The sequence below is a fragment of the Mastacembelus armatus genome, chromosome 11 (assembly GCF_900324485.2).
Source record: "Mastacembelus armatus chromosome 11, fMasArm1.2, whole genome shotgun sequence".
NCBI classification, from domain to species: domain Eukaryota; kingdom Metazoa; phylum Chordata; class Actinopteri; order Synbranchiformes; family Mastacembelidae; genus Mastacembelus; species Mastacembelus armatus.
Genome location: NC_046643.1, coordinates 9,421,728 through 9,434,719, shown reverse-complemented (window position 1 = coordinate 9,434,719; position 12,992 = coordinate 9,421,728). Strand labels below are relative to the sequence as shown.

The 12,992-nt window shown below is 38.4% G+C and overlaps 2 protein-coding genes across 2 annotated transcripts in view; one reads left to right on the top strand and one right to left on the bottom strand.

The window, feature by feature from the left end:
* Window positions 1-8,385, bottom strand: part of dnah3 (dynein axonemal heavy chain 3) — a 24,621-nt gene extending 16,236 nt beyond the window's left edge. Inside the window, exons 1-22 of the mRNA XM_026300236.1 lie at window positions 8,316-8,385; window positions 7,974-8,005; window positions 7,422-7,523; window positions 7,115-7,281; window positions 6,618-6,783; window positions 6,327-6,519; window positions 6,006-6,201; window positions 5,783-5,908; window positions 4,482-4,674; window positions 4,135-4,314; window positions 3,877-4,007; window positions 3,682-3,787; window positions 3,402-3,580; window positions 3,134-3,318; window positions 2,770-2,893; window positions 2,245-2,398; window positions 1,921-2,065; window positions 1,608-1,819; window positions 1,405-1,496; window positions 1,085-1,199; window positions 784-900; window positions 15-194 (exon numbers count right to left, since the gene is read on the bottom strand). Coding sequence (XP_026156021.1) covers window positions 15-194; window positions 784-900; window positions 1,085-1,199; window positions 1,405-1,496; window positions 1,608-1,819; window positions 1,921-2,065; window positions 2,245-2,398; window positions 2,770-2,893; window positions 3,134-3,318; window positions 3,402-3,580; window positions 3,682-3,787; window positions 3,877-4,007; window positions 4,135-4,314; window positions 4,482-4,674; window positions 5,783-5,908; window positions 6,006-6,201; window positions 6,327-6,519; window positions 6,618-6,783; window positions 7,115-7,281; window positions 7,422-7,523; window positions 7,974-7,991 — 3,081 coding nt within the window. The 5' untranslated portion in view covers window positions 7,992-8,005; window positions 8,316-8,385. The remainder of the gene's footprint in view (window positions 1-14; window positions 195-783; window positions 901-1,084; window positions 1,200-1,404; window positions 1,497-1,607; window positions 1,820-1,920; window positions 2,066-2,244; window positions 2,399-2,769; window positions 2,894-3,133; window positions 3,319-3,401; window positions 3,581-3,681; window positions 3,788-3,876; window positions 4,008-4,134; window positions 4,315-4,481; window positions 4,675-5,782; window positions 5,909-6,005; window positions 6,202-6,326; window positions 6,520-6,617; window positions 6,784-7,114; window positions 7,282-7,421; window positions 7,524-7,973; window positions 8,006-8,315) is intronic.
* dazl (deleted in azoospermia-like) lies at window positions 8,378-12,992 on the top strand. The gene is made up of 9 exons (XM_026300230.1): window positions 8,378-8,458; window positions 9,749-9,871; window positions 10,846-10,937; window positions 11,216-11,267; window positions 11,352-11,418; window positions 11,533-11,672; window positions 12,137-12,217; window positions 12,411-12,461; window positions 12,948-12,992. The coding sequence occupies exons 1-9, from the start codon at window positions 8,378-8,380 to the stop codon at window positions 12,990-12,992; spliced, it is 732 nt and encodes a 243-aa protein (XP_026156015.1).

Here is a 12,992-nt window from a genome sequence, read left to right as displayed (position 1 = left end):
CATGAGGATCTTACCGCCTCAGCCATAATATTCTTCCAGTAGCTGTCCACAATGGCAAACTTGCGCCCTTCCTCAGGCATCTGGGCAATGATGTCCTCAGAGCTGAAGATGGGTTCCAGGTACAGCCAAGTAGCCTGACACTTTAACATAGAGTCAATGATGTCCTGCATACTCAGCAGCTTGTCCTCCCATTGCTAAGGACAAAAGCAGGAATCAGAGTAACATTAATACAACAACCATCGTTGTCTTTGTATCTTACAGGCACAAAATTTAATATAGAGAACATATGAAATGATACAATTAAGTTCTCAAAAAGTGAAGTGTTAAAAAAAAACAAAAAGCAAGCATATAAGCATAAAAGCAAGCCTATAAAGAATTTGGATTGAGAAAATTACCATGCAGTAATTCAATTAGCACTTAATGCTCTGAAAGACTTTTTAAAGGTAATTTTATGGCTTCAATTAGCCACTTTTGGGTGGAATGGCACAGCTGAGGTTGTGTTTATGCAGATCATGTAATTTGGTTAATTCTTCTGGCATGAAATTGGCCTTGCATTTTGCCTGATCAGGCCAAATGTTATTACAAACACAAACACAAAGACTTAGGCTGGAAGAAACACATACTGTAGATATTCAAACCTTTTCAAAACAATGTAAGCTATAATTTGTGGTTGGTTGACGTTTTACTGTTTGACATATATTTTTAAAATAACAAGCTGAAATGAAAGTGTCAAGTGTCACCTGCTTAACTAAACCAAGCATGTTTTGTGATACTATATCTTACCTTACATTCAGTCTCAATAGGCTTAATGAAAGGTGAGCCTCGTATGGTCTGTGTCTTAATAATGTGATCATCCAGAAGCACTTGGATGTCATCCACAGCTGATACAATACTGGTACCCTACGATAAAATATTAAGTGTATTTACTACACATTAATGTATGAAAATTAATGTGCGGTTTGAGCTAAAAACAATGACACCAACATAGCCAGCATAATGAGGTTACAATGACAATCTTTCAATATTTCAACTCACACCATGTTTATTGTGAAAGTACAGTGTGTGACTGTATATGTGCATTTACCCGATCTTTGTACGGAGTGAAAGAAAAGCAGAGATTGGCCCATTCATTTTTCATCTTCTCCATTGATTTTTCCAGTGAGTATTCCTTACTGGCTGATGCTCCAATCTCTTCCAATCTAGAGTGCAGTTAAAATAAACCCATCACCTTCTGTTTATGGCGCATATTTTCATAACTAGGCATTTGTGTGATTAACATGAAATTCTGGTCACTTTTTAAATATATGTTTATATAACAAACTATGGTTTTCCTCTAAATAAAGTACATTCATAGCACTGTCAACATGCATCCTAACATGGTGTAATGTAAATGAGGTGTCTTACTTATTAGAGAACTTGGATAGTCCCAGATCCAGCATGTTAAGCAGTGAGCTGTCTTCATCTGGTTTGACTTCAAAGCCCACAATGCTGCTAATCTGTAAGCAGACAAAAATGCCATGATGAGACATGCAGGACATTTGAACCTGACACTTAATTTCTGAGTGTCAGAAGCAAAAAAAAAAAATGTAAAAATTAATTCAGCCAACCATCTGCCAGTGGCGGTCTTTCATGCCGGGATTGCAGATAGTTGTCAGGATGGGTAGGTGCTGCTTGAACTGGTTTATCTTGCTACTGAAACTACTGGCCACACAGCAAGGCCCAGGAAGATTAGACAATGACTTGGTCAATTTATGCATTGTCCTCCACATTGTGTCCAGCTCATCTGAGATTTTTTCAGCATTCAGTTGCCGGAAAGGACCTACAAAGTAAATTATAATGATAGTACACTAATGTAAGAACAACTTTCCTCCCTGTAACAAAATAGAAATGGGTGTAGTCTCCCTAATATGTGTTATCTACCATTCATCCAGATTTCTGACATGCTTTGAAAGTTTAGTGCTGTGGTCCAGAGCTGTTCATATGGCTGTTTGTCAGCTATAAGAGTTTGCAGCATCGGGACCTGGCTCTGCTCCCTCTCCAGCAAAGTCTGTTCCTTGTTGATATTCTATAGAAATGACAGCAATGAAAACATTATCCATCTGAAAGATGACTTTCAAGATTTTTTTTTCTCTGAGAATCAAATCTTTCTATACTTACATTCAAATGAAACGTTTAAATATGTATGTATTTGTGGTATCCAAAACATGCATTTTAGTCTAGCACTGTAGCGTGTAGCATCTCTACCTCTAGTTCAGTGAGTGTAGCATCCAGGTTGGCAGTTATTTGGGAGAGAATTTGCACATTGTTCTTAATTTCCTCCATGTTCATTACTTCCTTCATCTTAAAGGCCTGTATCTTTTTGTCCAGATCCTGCAGCTTCTTGTCAAAGTCAAATATCCTGTGAGAGTCAAATGAACATATAGCAGTCGTTGTTGTTACGCCGTACCTACGGTGTAGATTCGACGGAGGACCATAGATCGGCCTTTAGAGTTGTAACAATTTGGTTGGTGTGCTGACACTCCCAAACATGCTGGTAATTTTCAGCACACTAAAAGAGGAATGTGAGAAACAGATTGTAAAAGAAATGGACATAACATATACGACATTACCCATAAGTTTTGGAAGAGAAATTTGGATTATTGCACTTCTCCATCTTGAAGCAAACAGCTCTAATGTGAAAGACTGAATGGTGGTAGGTGAAGCAGAGAAGGGACAGACACCTGTTGTGTGAGACAACAGCTGTGATTCACAGTGTGTTTATTCAGTAACCTTTTCTGCAGATAGTCCTCAGCCTGTTTTCTGATTAAGGCCAGGCGAGTCTTGCTGTCATAAAGCTCAATCAGGATCTGTTTGGGCCACTGGAAAACACAGGAGTTCAGCCTCAGGTCATCAGCTGAAGGAAGAAAAGAAAACACAGAAAAAAACAGCTAACATATTAGGAATAGTTTTCTTTCATTAGTGATACATATAATTACATGAAAGTAGCTTAGGTCTTGAGAAAAAACTTTATGGGACTATAATAAAATACATATTATAAAAATATATTTTTCATGTTAAATCTACAGTAGCATCTTCTGTATAGTGTTAATTATTTGGGTTGTTATTCTAAATAACAATGAGAGAAATAACATACATGATAGAGTAGCATAGTCCAGAAGAAAGCTGAGGCGGTATGTGGCCTCATCAACCTCATCTATCAGCTTGTGAACAGTCACCTCACTGGTTGTTTTGATGTACTGGTTGAGAGACACCAACTCTTCTGTGGTTTCTGGGGTCCCTCTGACAATCTTTGTAATCTCCTCATACTTCTGACAGATCCTGGATGGTTGACATCGTCTCTCTTCAAATTTGTGTCAACATAATATTGTGCACACTATGCAAAATCACAGATTTTCTCTTACCTCTTGTTAAGCTCACGGTTCTCATCCACTTCAAAGGTAATGATTTTGTCTTTTAGACTTGTAGCCCGGTCACACAAGTCTTTATTCAGCTCGCCAGCATACAGACAAAACATGGATAGGGGCACTGTAACATGCATTGAGGCAATCTCCTTCTGCAAGTGATTCATGCCCTCAATTTTCTGAAGATTGAGAGAGAAAGAGAGGACTTTGGTAAAGCAAGCAGACAATAAATGCCAGACAAAATCTTTAGTGTAGATTGTAGATGGAAAGCTTTAATTACCTTGGTAAAATCCTCTAAAGAGTGCTTCTCTTTGAGGTATGCTGACACCTCCTCCTTTGCTGTATCGTCCAGTAAATTGCTGTATTTGTTATATACTTTCAAATACCTAAAGGATGAGATGTAGTATTAGCAATGGCTTTATACTTACTGTTACATCAGTTGAAAGACACATAAATGTGGTTGATGTCTCATTACTTTTCAGGTCCCACAGTGTTCTTGTGGAAGACCTGCTTGGCTTGGCTGATTAAATTTGTAACCAATGATTCGTCTGGACTGACGGTGCGTAGGTACAAGTTGTTGATATCAGTAAAGAGATTACATTCCACCTGGCCAAACAAGCACAAATCACATAATATAAGCATGTGTGCCATATAAAATTAGAAACCACAGACAGCACAGTGTAATATAAAATAGAAATACAGTCAGGTTTGCGGCCCTGACAAAATAATGTACCCTTGGGAGCTTCTCAGCACTCTTGATGATTTCCATGAAGGCTCTATGAATGACCTCCCAGCATTCTTGCAAGCTGGGACTAAATTCAATGTTAGGCTCGTTCACTTGTAGCTTAACCAGCAGCACCTGAGACTGAACATACTTCATCTCATCAAAGACCTCACCGAAATCATTGCCTTCCTGAAGACAGAACACAAGGTAGGTGACGATGACGCATTACATTCAAATCAGAAATGATGTAAGTCTGAATTTTGAAACACAACAGTGTTCAGGTGTCCCCCTTGCATAATTCCCAAGACCATTATAACGTAGTAAGAAAAAGCTAAACAAAAAAAGTGTGTCCAAACCTCATGTATAGTAAAGAAATGTAGCAGGTCCTGTAATGATTCTGTGACCAGGCTTCGAAGGTGCAGTGACATGAGAGCAGCCGCACAGTTGAAGAACTGCACGCCAACAGGAGCAACTTGCTCACTCTTTGGTATGAGGGGCAACCAAAAGTCCTTGAAGATGTCAAACAGTGATGCACAGTGAGGTAGCCACCTGAAAGAAAAGGATGCTGATATTTTTTGTGTTCAATATCAAAGCATAAAGAAAAGCTAAGATAATATAAACAAAATATATCTATTAATAGGGCTGTAAATTATATAAACATGACAATATCTGGAAATATATGGATATTTATTTAAAAACCTTCCTCAAAGTTGTAAAAAATATATTTTAAAGTCAAAACACAAACATTTAAACAGAAAAATTACTATATGTGACTATTTCAACCTCCTTTATGGACTACGATATATAACTTGTCCTCTTTTGATTCTTCACTTTAAATGAATGGAAATTTTATGACTTGTGTGGTCTTTTTGCAGCAGAAATAATATTTTTTATGTACATGCTAACATAAAATCAAAGGTGAAAACCAGTTTTAAAATCACACTAAGTTATTTTAAATAGAAAATCAATCTAAATCTGTGACTGGCCTGAAATTGTTTTATGTCACATTACACCAATGGTAACAATTCTTCTCTTTTGTTGAATCATTATCCACTTCCAAGAGCATGCTCATTAATACTTTAAGCACTCCCTGCACATTTCTCTGTTTTCAATCCTGCTAAATATCTACTCAATAAATGCTCAAATTGTACTAGTTCCTGCATTTATATTATCCTTTAGTTATTCCCTGCTACTTACTGGCATTTACACAACCCCACTGACACACATAATATCCTCTGCACCGAGTTAACCTGACACGGGATACCATGACACTGCAGAATAATGGTATCCAAGTGGGTACAAATTACAAACATGAAAATAAACAAAGAGCAGTCAGTCTGTACAAATTAAGATGGCTCATGTTTCAGTCATACAACCAGATGTCCTACAGGGCTGCTACATGGTTTAACAGGTTATGAAATAGGCATGTAAGAAAGGACACAATGCAACACTATGGTGAGGTATTCTGTGAAACAATCCTCTGAAAGGCAGACTGACATGGGTCTGACAAAGTGGAAATATGAGCCTGCACCTACAACAGGATTAGCTCTCTTGGCTGTGCACATACTGCAGACCTACAAGCCAAAGAGAGGACCCACAATGATGATTAAATCTGGACATCATCACTGATACCCTGGCACAAACTGGCATTTCTCACTTTTGGATCAGTTCTTCTCTGGTGGTTTGGCACTGTCTCTGGACACACTCTTCAAACTCAGATGCTAGGAACGGAAGGTTAGCAGAGAAAAGATCCTTAAGTTTGACAAATCTCAAGGATGAGAAGCTGAAACAAATTAAAAGATAATGAGTTATTATTCACACACTGTCTAACTTTCCTCATATTAAGTTCATAGTATTATAACTTTACACTGTTGTCTTACCTATTTAGCCAGACATCCTGCAGAAGCAACATGATGTGACTGACAGTAAACAGATGTTGGCTTTGCCACACATGAGCCTCCCTGAAACTAGATGCCCAGGGCACTGGTGCACGGACCACCCTCCACGGAAAGGGCTTGGAGATGGTGGATATGGACAGTCTCTGGCGCTCAGAGGGATCCATTAGAATGTAGTCCACTGGTGAGGGAAATGGTTAGACAAAACTTCCAGAAAATCATTGTTAAAAGTGGTCCTGTGTATGCTTAGAATGTGTACGTAGAGCAATAATGCCAATGAAACATTTCTGACACCATATATTATACCTATGCTCCTCTTCAGACTGAAGTAATAATCTCTTTTAACCTCTTCTTCCAGGTTAGCCCTCATAATCTGGAGGTTTCTACTAGCATTTTTAGTCTCAGGAGGCAGAAGGTGCATAATGTTAATCATCTGCTCTTGTGGCTGTGGGGCCAGCACAGAGGTGGGGACACCAGTTGTGACGTAGTACATATATGCCTGAGTAAAGTTAAGATCAGCAATGCGTCAGAAAAAAGAGAGTCAAAAGATTCACATCAGTAACTGACATGTTCATTACTGAATTCATCAATACTTGCTTCCAGGTCTCTCTCACTAGGTTCTCCCTGCTCAATCATCTTTGCCTCTTGGCTGTGAATGATGTCCAGCTGTTCTTTAGGACTCAAAGGCCGGCTGCTGGGCATGCAAATGTTTTTTGAGCTAAGGTTTGGCCGAGGTGAGAATGAAGCAAATGAGGATGTATCCCTGTGAAAAAATGAACAAATCAAATGAAGTGCTTCAAGAAAAAGGGAAATAAAAGATAAGCTACTGGTGGAACCAGTGGCTTTAAGGATACAATTACCTTTTCCTTAGTGCAACTGCTTGTCTTTTTCCAGGTAGAAAAGCTGCTAAAAGCCTAATTAAGATCAAATATTCCTTTTGAGACATTTCTAGAGCAGAATTAGGGCTTTACATAAATTACTATCAGATAAAGAAAAAAAGTTGTAGTTTCAGATAGGTGTCCCCTCTGATATAGAAAGAACTTGAAAGGATACAAGATGTTGCTTGTTTTGCCAAGGACTGATGGACACGGTGCCATCTCTGATGGAGTTTCATAATCTTCAGGTCCTGGGCCTCCAGGCTGTAGTTATTTGCAATAGACTCACTAGGTGTACGGTGGTGATGCTGCTCTTTAAAAGGCACAGCTAAAGTCCATGAATTGGTCTGAAGGATAGGTGGGCGATGGCTGTGCCTCAGGACTATCTGAAGTGAAATAACAGACTTAATGTTAACATGGTGGATGGTGGTACTAAAGTTAATGTGTTTAAGTTGCCAAACATTTAACCAAAACTGGCTTTTCTAAAGTACTAGTTCATGCGTGGTACAATGATCAATATTCTTACTTGATACAATTCTGAGGGTTCCACATTAAAAGTCCTGGGTAAAGGAGGGGGAACAGGTTCTCCTGTGTGCTGACTCATATTATACATGGAGTCATCCTCCATCTGTAGCTCAGACAAAATTAGCAAAATAAGTAAACACATCTTAAGCAGACTTTTAGTTCCACATTACATAAAAAAACCCTTAGAAAGTTTAATGTTATTACAGTACTTTAAATATGATTATCACAGGTACACATGCATTTAACTGTTCCTTCAAGATGCATTTGCCAATACAAATGGATAGGGCAGAGGTAATTGCAGAATTAGACCACAAACCTGCTATAGCCTATAACGATAACTAACGTTAGTGTATTAAAATGAGTTTTATAAGGTCATCTTTACAGATCAAATCTGTAGATCTTATCGCTTATACTAAATGGTCTATTATCATGTCAGTAGGCTACTCAGTATTTTAAATATCTAACTAGCTAAATGAGTAGCGTTACTTGTAACTACCATGAAATACAGCAGAACCCTAAGATGAGGAGACAGACATAAACTAGTTTAACGTACCTGCTTAAGTCGCTCCATCTTTTTCAGATTTTCTGCCAGTGAAAGGAGAGAAGACGTGCAAATAACATGACGGCATGAACAAAAATAGAGACACTTCTAATTTTATAACAGTGACAACAAAGACTTAGAAACACAGTTGTGCCGTTGTCATCAGTTATCGTTACGATGATGTCACCTTCTAGTTATCTCTCTAGTGTTATGCCGGTAGGATTTCATTCATTGCTCAGTGACACCCGTTTAAAAAGTTTCATGTAAAATTAATGTTACCCGGCAGCTACAATATCTGGCAGCATTAATCATTTACCTGTAGTAAAACTAACAAAACTCTGAGACTATTTTTACCTTTTCAACGTATTGAATGAGAAAAAAACCTTAACGTTGCTGCTAACTGAAACACTATCTCCATGGCAACACGAACCACCTTGTTACTAACGGAGGAGCTGAATGTGGCGGGCGGCGCCGTGTGTGCTTGTTTCCGCATACAGGTTGGACCGGGCTCTTCACTGCGTTTACATAAGCACAAATACCACCACGACTGTGTGACACTATTAGGTTTGTTGCATTTAAAATTGCTCCATTAAAGCACCTATAGGTAGTTTTAACAGTTTGTCCTTGTTTACTTGTAGGCATCATTATCAACTACAAGACGACTTCTGTGTTACATCACCTGTAACCATGGTAACCGTACACAACAAAGATGGCAACAATAGTGGGCTTGAAATGCTTATATATTGAAAATACAGAGGAAATATAGTGAAGTGTCACAAGTTTGACCAAACTAGAGGAAAACTAACGAAAAATCCTATCAAACTACATTTTAGCTAAAACCTATGTAGCTACTTTTTGAAAACAAATTTGAAACTAAATCAAAAACTTTTACACTGTAACCACGACTAAGTTTTAACACTACCAAGTATAACTTCATATAAAACAATTTAGAAATGTCAGTGTTCAAATCAACAAAAAATGAAGTGTTTTGGAAAAATAAATGCACAGCTTTAATTCAACTTGCGTCATAAACGCTAAAGAGTATTAACTTTATGTATGTAACATTTGATAGGCTGTTAGATTAGTCATGTGAACTGGGCGTGGTCTCGGCTTAGCAGAGGAGGCTGTTAGGTGGAGCGAGCGCTGTAGCGTGTCCCCTTACCTGTGTCTGGCTAAATTATTAGTTGTAAATATTTTAGATATGGTAAGTTTTAGATACAGATTTATGTCAACAACAATGTACTGTTCGAATTCTAACCTTGTAGTGGTTTTATTTAGTTCAAAAGACTGACTTATTGACTTGTCACTCGATAAGCTAGCTAAGTTTTGTGCTAACACTAGGTGGATAGTTAGCATCTATTGAAGTACCGAAAAAGGCGCACTAGCGTTAACTTAGCTGCTGGTAGCTAACAGTTGAGCTGTGTTGAACATCGGTGACAACTAGCTAGCTAACCTTGACGATAAACTCAGTGCATCGCTCACTTTTTGTCGCTGACATTTTCTCGAAGTCACCTTGTTAAAATTCATTGAAGTGGTCAAGACCGAGTTCAAAATTAGCTGACAGATTAAATGCGTGCAATGGTATCACATTATTCACAGAAAAGTAAAGTAGCTAACGTCACAGCTAGCTAATTAAGTTCAGGTCATCTAGCCTCTAGAGCTTTTGAAGAATTGTACTAGGCCGTGAATATTACCAAAAGTGTTGTCTGTAAGAAAAAGCACGAAATTGCAGATGCAAGTATTTTGGTTTTGTGGAACTAAAAAATTCAAACGATGTTTTTTGTAAGGATGTCCACAAGCCCAGGACCAGCAACCAGACTTCACCCTCCCTCAAGTTGTCCAATGGATACATTCTGCCTGAGGGCAAACTCACTCCTAACGCCCTCTTTGTTGGTGGAATTGACATGAAGGTAAGCTCTGAACCATTTTCCTCACCTTTATACCTTGATGAGGAACGATTTTGTTGTTTGCATGTGGCAAAAAAAAATCAAAAATAAGTTTAAAAAAACTGAATTTATCATTCCAGATGCATCTGTCCACATTGATATATGAAAACAAATTTGATGATCAGAGATCTGCTACTGTTCTAAACGCACACATTATAATTTTGTACGTCATTGCTGAGCTCTTCCTGGCTGCATCAAGATGTGCACTGTGCAAAAGAGAGATCAGTCACATATTAGATAGTAAAATGTTCTTTCAGACAGATTGTTTGTCAGTGTCTAAAGCTTGGGCAATTACACTGTTTCCACAAATAACAGAAGGTTGAGTGCTGGTATTACCCACTATCCAGCTTGGAATACAAGCTGCGATCGAGTTTTGATCTATGGTCCAAGCTGTTATGCAGTTTGAGGTTGTTATTTAGTAGTGCATTTAGGTTGGGCTTCTGTCTTAAGCTTTTTTTTTTAACTAAACCCACCAGAGTTGAATGACTGTCAAGTGTGTTTCTGTATCTAACATTCTAGTTTGCTTCATACTTTCTGCCCACACATTCAATGAGTAAAATGCATTCATTTGAAAGTTTTATTCTGCTGTAATTATATCGTCAGTGCCATAAAACCTTTCATTGTGTTAGCATTCAACCCCAGCAGATTACAGATACTAGTTGAATTTTAGAGAGAGTTAAACAGAGGGAAACATTGGCAACAAAATGACATTTGCAGTTTCATAATTTTGTGGGGCATCAACTTTGTATCAGGATATATAGTTACATAGATCAAGGCTCCTTGGTGAAAACAGATTAAAACTTTAATTTTGGTGTACTTGAACTGTGCACACTGGACAAGTGTACTGTTTTGCTTTTCTTCTACAATACATAATAGAGGATGTTAATTTATCGGAACTGAAACCACTTTTTTCACATAAGACTCATTTGAATCTTCAGGTGGATGAAAATGAAATGCGGGACTTCTTTGCAAGATATGGTGCTGTTAAAGAAGTCAAAATTATCACATACCGTGGCGGGATCTGCAAAGGGTGAGTTTTGCTGTTTAGAGATGCACAGAAGAGTTTATTTTATTTTATTTATTTATTTTTTGAGTCATTACTTCCTAAAGAGTATGTTTCGGTAACCTACCTGCAAGAGTGGCCATGTAAGCTGTGTGATTGTTTATATGCATGTATCATTTTCTGAGTGTTTATTGGTTTATTTCAAAGCTTGATTTGAGCACATATATCTTTTTTCCATATTTTACATTGAATATTGGCATGGAATCAGTGTATTTTGTATTGTGAGTTATTTTCTATGTCCCTAGATATGGGTTTGTGTACTTCAATGAAGATGTCAACATTCAGTCGATCATTGAGGTGAGTGGGTGTCTCTTTGTTGTGTTCTGTTATTTTTCATTTCCAACTAAAACTAATATTTCCTCTGTTGAAATTTTTCTATAGCAACAGATCAGTTTTAAGGGCCGAAAACTCAAGCTGGGCCCAGCCATCATGAAAGAAAGGAACTCTCGTACGTATGCTGATACACATCAGTAGTACTTTGGTTGATTACCAGTGCAGATAGAAGATGTTGCCACTAAATATGCACATCATGCTGTCATCTAATGTTTTGTTCTTCATCCAGGGTCCATGCCGTCCCGTCTCATTGGTCCAGCTCCTTGGATAAGTCCCACACAGTACTTTTACTGTGCATGCTGTTCACCCATGGGAGGAAATATAGCACAACCTTCGCCTGTCCTCAGTGGAGGCAGCCCATACACTCAGGTAACATGCACGCCATTTAGACAACCTATCTTGACTCTAATCTCAGTAGCTTATTAAACACACTGGGCATGGCATTAATAGTGTTGTTAGATGTGCATTTTTTCTCTGTTACTCTCTGTGAAATAAAATAAAGTTGGCTCATTTTCACAGTCAAGCATAGAGGTGTAAGGCGGACAACAATCTGTCAGTGCACTTTTCGGTTTACCAGAGAGGAATAAAAAAAAATAAAGTTGGTGAAGGCATAATTAATATCTCTGCTAAAAATATCCTAGTTGTTGAATTTCTTAGCTAATATAAACTGTTAAAAACAGTAACGGTTACAGCACAGTACCTGCAAAGACTAAAATGAACACTTTTTTTTTTCTGGAGCCTTTGGGTCTGATTCAGGACTGTTAATGTAGTGCTGCTTGCACCATAAACCTCCCTGTACTGTGATTTAATGAGTTATCACTGACACTTTGCAGCCATACGCCTATTCCAACTATGGTGGAGTCGTGATCCCACAGATGCCGGTGAATTACGCACAGAACGCCTATGCCTACCAGGTACATGCATACACATCCACACACCAATTAGTCACCAGCATCCCATACAGGGTCCTCGAGGCACTACACACATGCTCCTGCATATAAGATGATGGAATCAGCCTGTAAGCACCCCCAGTCTGTCCTGTAGCAGCGAGTCTGGGTTTGTCTGTTTCCCTCTGTTTGACTACTGGCCCCTCTTCCCAACATGCAGTACACTCCACCTCATTGGATGGCCGACCAGACGACACGGGCTATAAATCAGGTGATTCTGCATTTAGTGGGAAGAGGACTAGACATGAGTATGTTTAGCTTTCAGAGCAGCTGAAATCACTTGTCCTGTGAGAGGCAAATGAGTTGAAAACACTTTATGCACCTTGGGGAATATCAAATTCTGTTTGATTATAGTGAATACTATATAAATGAATAAGGTTTTATTCATTTATTAATGTCTGTGTTTCCTGTTAAAATGAGTTTTTGGACAGCCAGTGAAGGTAAATTGTCCGCAAGCTGCAGTATCTGTGATTGCCACTAGATGGTGTTGTCTGGGCAGTGTAGATATCTTGAGGAATGACCAATAACATTCTACAGTGATTTCATATATTTCTCCATTGCACAAAGTTGATGTGAGCAATTTGTGGCACTTACATGGTTTTAAGAGCTGTTGTATGACAGCTACTCATGTCTTTTAAAGAATTTCTGTCTGTTGTTCTCAGCGAGTTGAGTGTGTAATCTAACACTCCATTTCCAGAGCTTTGTGGACTGTGGAGTCCAGACCATGTTGACTGTGCTGTAG